This window comes from Calliphora vicina, chromosome 1 (assembly GCF_958450345.1).
Source record: "Calliphora vicina chromosome 1, idCalVici1.1, whole genome shotgun sequence".
In the NCBI taxonomy this organism is placed as follows: Eukaryota; Metazoa; Arthropoda; class Insecta; order Diptera; family Calliphoridae; genus Calliphora; species Calliphora vicina.
In genome coordinates this window covers 77,575,776-77,581,786 of record NC_088780.1, presented here as the reverse complement: position 1 = coordinate 77,581,786, position 6,011 = coordinate 77,575,776, and the positions used below count along the sequence as shown (strand labels likewise).

At 33.3% G+C, this 6,011-nt stretch overlaps 1 protein-coding gene across 1 annotated transcript in view; it reads right to left on the bottom strand.

Annotated features, from left to right (window-relative positions):
* Positions 1–204: 204 nt before the first annotated feature.
* Positions 205–6,011, bottom strand: part of LOC135950764 (gustatory and odorant receptor 21a-like) — a 206,155-nt gene continuing 200,348 nt past the window's right edge. Inside the window, exons 5-6 of the mRNA XM_065500297.1 lie at positions 383–698; positions 205–309 (exon numbers count right to left, since the gene is read on the bottom strand). Coding sequence (XP_065356369.1) covers positions 205–309; positions 383–698 — 421 coding nt within the window. The remainder of the gene's footprint in view (positions 310–382; positions 699–6,011) is intronic.

Sequence of the window (6,011 nt, the reverse complement as noted above, 5' to 3'; positions counted from 1 at the left end):
CTACACTCGCAAATTTCATTGACGCAATCAAATTTGACAATTGCAGCAATAAATATTGCTACGTGGAGACCTAGGGTTAAATACGAAGTCAAAAATTGGCTCTAAGTGTATGTAACAGTAAGACAGCGCGGATTAAAAGTTAGTTAATTTATAAATAAAATTAATAAGTATGAATGTATATGGCGTTTAATATTTCAAAATCAATCATTTTAGTGGTGTTGTAAATTTTGCCCTCAAGGTTTTTTCTGTAATAATACTTAGTTTAAATTGAAGTAAAACGATGAGATATATAGTAATGGTTGAAATTGTCTGAAAATATATGTAAAGATAGACATAAGTATTTATAAAATAACAAATATTAATAATTTAAATAAAAATTTACCGATGTTAATAGCTTACGGTTTATAAGACCATAGCCTTGCATGCTTACTACAGGTGGATTTAATTCAATTGCTGATATAAAAAGGTCTATTTCGTTTTGTGCTTGAATGTCCATCTGAATAAGGTTGGCAGAAAGCAATGTATCTTGAACTCCTTGTGCTATAGCTGAGGTAGCATTGTGTGCACAATTACATACAATAAAAAGCAAGGATGCGCAGTAAATGGTAAGAACTATTAGACCTAGTACTTTGTAAGAAAAGCCAGAATCAAAAATTTCTGATAGAGCGCCATATAATCCAATCGTAATGTTAATTGACCTACAAATAAAAAAGATTTTCATAGTCTATATATAATAAATTAATAATAAAAATTCCTTCTTAAAACAAGTTTTTATTTAAAAGCGATGTCTCAGGTCGAGACAAGCGTTTATCATATAAATTGTAAAATATAATTATTACATTATAGTTTGATTTAATTTAAAGTTAATTTTGTTTTTAATTGATTTTCTTCCTTTTAGTGCACCTTGAATATTTCGAACATATCTTAAAAAGCATATATACTTTTAGAAATTGGACTCAAATAAAACTAAAATTATGTTTTTTTAATCCTTATGATTTAGAGATTATTTTAACAGCTTTTAAAAATGTTCGAACAAAAGTTCGAATTTAATTTCCAATTTTCGAATATAAATAATATTTCATTATAATCAGTTTAGATTTCTTCAATTTTAAAGCAGATAAGAATTGTTTACAGTGTAAACTTTACATTTTAATTTCAGGCTCTAGGTGGTGCAAAAACTTTACTTTCAAATATGCAGAAAAATAACAGGAATTTGACAATTATACTGCTTATTATTCTACTGGAAAAAGTACTTATTTTTGTTCGCGATGTCCCAAAAGTAATCCTTTTTATTTTTTTGGCCGGAAATAAGTTGTTTTGTGAGTAGAGTTATATATAGAATTTGCAAAAAAAATAAGTTGCAGCCACGAGTTGAACCAACAATCATTCGGCTGCTAGTCAACTGTTATACTCACTAAATCACTGTGTAGTTATTTGAATGTATGTCAAATAATGGTTATCACCAGAGTTTAAAATTACTACTATAATAGTTGCAAAATATTTCATAATTTTACATGAAAACAGCAACAAATATTTAACAAAATAATATTTCATTATATACATACCTACTAAAAATATAAATACTATTTACGAATTCCATATATGCCTATTTGCCGTTTACAGTGGATAGACGTGTTTTACATCGCTCTCACAAATAAATAAAATAATTGTGAAGATAAATACAAAAAAAATATATATATATACAAAGATAAGTGGACGCTTATTAAATACTTATAAATATATTTAAATATTGATTTAAACAGCCAAAAAAAAAAATAAAAAAACTGTTTGTTAATGCAAATATTAACAATCAGAAAAAAAACAAAGCAAAAGTAATAAAAAAAACAACAACATAAATAAAACCCTAAATAAAGAGTGTAGTGTTTGTGTGTTTGTGTATGAGTTTCTCTTACTCTCCAACAAGTGAAAGGAGGCTCAGCAGCAATGGAAATAATGCATACATTGTTGTGAGCTCTCCATACAACAATAATAATACATATGATCCAAAATATCACAAAAATTATTTAAGTGTAAGAACAACAACAAACGAGAGATCTCCACTCTCTAGTGCGCCAAAACAAAACAATGGTGTAGAAGACAACATAAAAGAAATTATAGAAAAACAAACAACAACTCAAATGGTTGCTGAAAATAGTAATGCTACTGTGATCAATGTCACAAATAGTAGTAATGAAAATATTAACTCTATAAAAACCGGTGATGATAAGCAAAATCAATCGAGTTTTACATTAAAAAATACTGGTGCCATACCAAAAAATACTCGAAGTATAGTGAAAAATACGGGAAAAATCCTAACAGGAATGGACCGTTACATCACAATAACTAAACGCAAGTCCAGTCCTAGGACATCAAAATTGGAACCAAATCCAAAACAGGCGAAGAAAAATCCGGTAAATCAAAATCGTTTTGCAATTCTTGACAATCAAGAAAGTAAGGAAAAACCCGCAAAGCCTTTAAAAGACTATAAGCCACCTCCTCTATATTTGCGCGAACCTACTACAAATGTTTTGGTGAACAAATTGTCCCAACTTGTAGGTAAGGAGAATTTCCACGTGGTCTCTCTACGTAAAGGAAATATTCAAGAGTCAAAGGTACAAACTTATTCGGAAAAAAATTTCAGAATGATTGTTGATAATTTCGATTCCGAGAAAAGAAACTATTATACATATCAACTGAAAAGTACAAAAGGTTTGACAGTAGTCATTAAAGGTATAGATAGTTCTGAGCCAACTGATGATATTAAAAAGGCGCTAGAGTCTGAAGGCTTTGAAGTGAAGTCCATTCACAACATAATAAATAAGAATAAAATTCCTCAACCAATTTTTAGAGTTGAAATCACTTTCAACTCTTCTCAATTAAAGAAAAAGGGTGACACTCATCCAATATACGGTTTAAGATATCTTCTTAATCGTAAAATAATTGTAGAAGAACCAATTAAGCGCATAGGCCCACCTCAGTGCCTTAATTGCCAAGAGTTCGGTCACGCCCGAACATTCTGCAAATTACCTTCTGTATGTGTAAGATGTGGAGATATTCATAAAAGTCAAGAATGCCCCCACTCAAAAACAGATAATATAAGAAAATGTAGTAACTGTGGTCAAAATCACACCGCAAACTACCGTGGATGCCCAGTATTCCTACGCATACTGGATTCAACGAAGGCAAGAAGACCTTTATATGCTCAATATACGGCTTCTAACTTTTCAAGCCTTCCTGATGCTTCTAGTGCTCAAAATAGAAGTATCATAAAAAACAATAATCAAAACAAATCGTATGCCCATACGACAAATGAGTGTTCAGTTACCCAAATGAAAACAAACACTGGTGCTTCTAGTGCTCAATATAGAGGCATCATAAATGATAATTATCAAAACAAATCGTAATGAGGGTTCAGTTACCCAAATGAAAAGAAGCAATGGAAATAATACCCCATTATTTTCATATGCACATGCATTAAAAGAGGTGTACCAGTACCCGACACTAACTCTCAAAGCTCTATTGAGAATCTAATTCAAACCATGAACAGTTTCATAACTAACATGCAAAATATGTTTCAACAATTGATGCAGAATCAAAGCATGCTCATGATCCTGCTAAATAAAAAATGAATTCTCTAAGAATTTGTTTTTGGAATGCTAACGGCCTTAGCCAACATAAGAATGAAGTACAACAATTTCTCCACCTTCAGGAAATTGATGTACTACTCGTTTCTGAAACACACTTTACCATAAAGAACTGTTTCAGAATTAACGGATACTATACTTATGATACAAAACATCCAAGTGGTAGAGCTTGTGGTGGAACAGCTATATTAGTCAGAAAGGATATTAGGCATTTCCCAATGCCAGAATATAAAACGGATCACATCCAGGCCACATCTATAAATATACCTGATGGTAGAGTTACAATATCTTCAATATATTGTCCTCCTAGGTATAATATTAATCGAGAGCAGTTTCTCGAATATTTTAGGACTCTAGGTCCAAGATTTATTGCAGCTGGTGATTACAATGCAAAACATACATTTTGGGGCTCTCGCCTTATTACTCCTAGAGGGAGGCAACTGTTAGAAGCAATATCGTCTAACAGACTAGATGCCATATCTAGTGGCCAACCTACTTATTGGCCTACAGACCTCAATAATATTCCCGATCTAATTGACTTCGCTGTAATCAAGAATATAAAACGAGAATTTATTTCAGTGATCCCTTCGCTGGACCTCTCGTCAGACCACTCGCCTACAGTTTTAACGTTATTAGCAGTTCCAAGTAAATTGGAAAACTCTTACTCTTGTTTTCCTAACAAGAAAACGAACTGGTTAAAGTATAAAATGTATGTTAGCTCACACTTGCCACAAAACATCTCATTGAAAAATGAGTATGAAATACAATCCGCTGTCGATATATTTACAGACATTTTAACAAACGCCGTTAAAGTGTCCACGCCCCCAGTCACCTTGGGGAATTACAGACATTCAAAATGTCCTAAAAACATTGAGTCTCTTATCAAAGAAAAGAGAACACTCAGACGTCAATGGCAATAATCGCGATCTCCGAACATAAAGGCCAAACTTAATCAGTGCCAAAGAAGACTTCACGTCGCCTTAAAGATTAATAAAGAATCTAACCTGAGAAATTATCTTAGAAACTTAGACCCTACTAAGAACACAGAATATAGTCTCTGGAAAGCTGTGAAAAATATGCAATGCCCTATTGAATATGAGTCGCCCATACGCCTTCAGAACGGAGAATGGGCAAAAAATACTTCAGAAAAAATCGAAGCATTTGCCAATCACTTGGAGAATTTATTTACCCCAAATGATACAAATTCATGTATTGGAGATAATGTCATAAATAATGTGGTGCCAGCCCCACTAAAATTCCGATTCTCTGCCGTGAGGACGACGGTCAAAGGTGTTAAGGCTGCAAAATCACCTGGTATAGATAAAATTACTACGATGATAAGTAATCTGCCCAACTCAGCACTGGATATTGGATATTTCCCATCCTCATGGAAAATATCTGATATAGTTATGATACCGAAACCGGGAAAAGATGTCACTCAAGTAACATCATACCGTCCCATTAGCCTATTGTCAATATTCTCAAAACTTTTTGAAAAGTTGTTACTTGAGAGACTTATAGTGCACTTTGACGAAAATTGCATTATTCCTGACCATCAATTTGGTTTCAGAAGGAAACATAGTACTATCGAACAGGTACATCGGATAACTACACTTATTCGGACAACCTTCGAGAGCAAGCAGTATTGTTCCGCATTATTTATTGACATATCTCAAGCCTTCGATAAAGTCTGGCACGATGGACTAATACACAAAATTACTAGATTACTACCTGCGAACGTACATAAACTGCTTAAAAATTACATACAAGAAAGATCTTTCGAAATCAGATCAAAGGATGTGATATCAACACATCGAAAAATATCCGCTGGTGTACCACAGGGAAGTATTCTATGGCCATTCCTAAATATTTTATATACTGCAGATATGCACACGAGCGCGCTGACTCACACATCTACATTTGCGGATGATACCGCTTTTTTAAGTACACATGAAAACCCCGTAATAGCTTCTGAACAACTCCAGTCTCACATCGGCGAATTGGAAAAATGGCTCGACAAATGGAAAATTAAGGTCAATGCAACAAAATGTATTCACGTTACATTTACTTTAAGACGAGAAAGTTGCCCTTCCATACAGATAAATAATATCAAAATCCCAGAACAGAGCCATGTGCGATATCTCGGTATCCATCTTGATCGCCGTTTAACATGGTCCCACCATATTGAAGCCAAGGTTACGCAAATAAAATTAAAGTCAACTGTACTGGTTAATTGGCCCACGGTCTGCTCTAGACTTGGAATACAAAGTGCTTTTGTACAAAACAATTATAAAACCGATATGGCTATACGGCATTCAGCTATGGGGAACAGCCTCCTCATCTAAAGTTGAAAAATTGCAAAGAAAG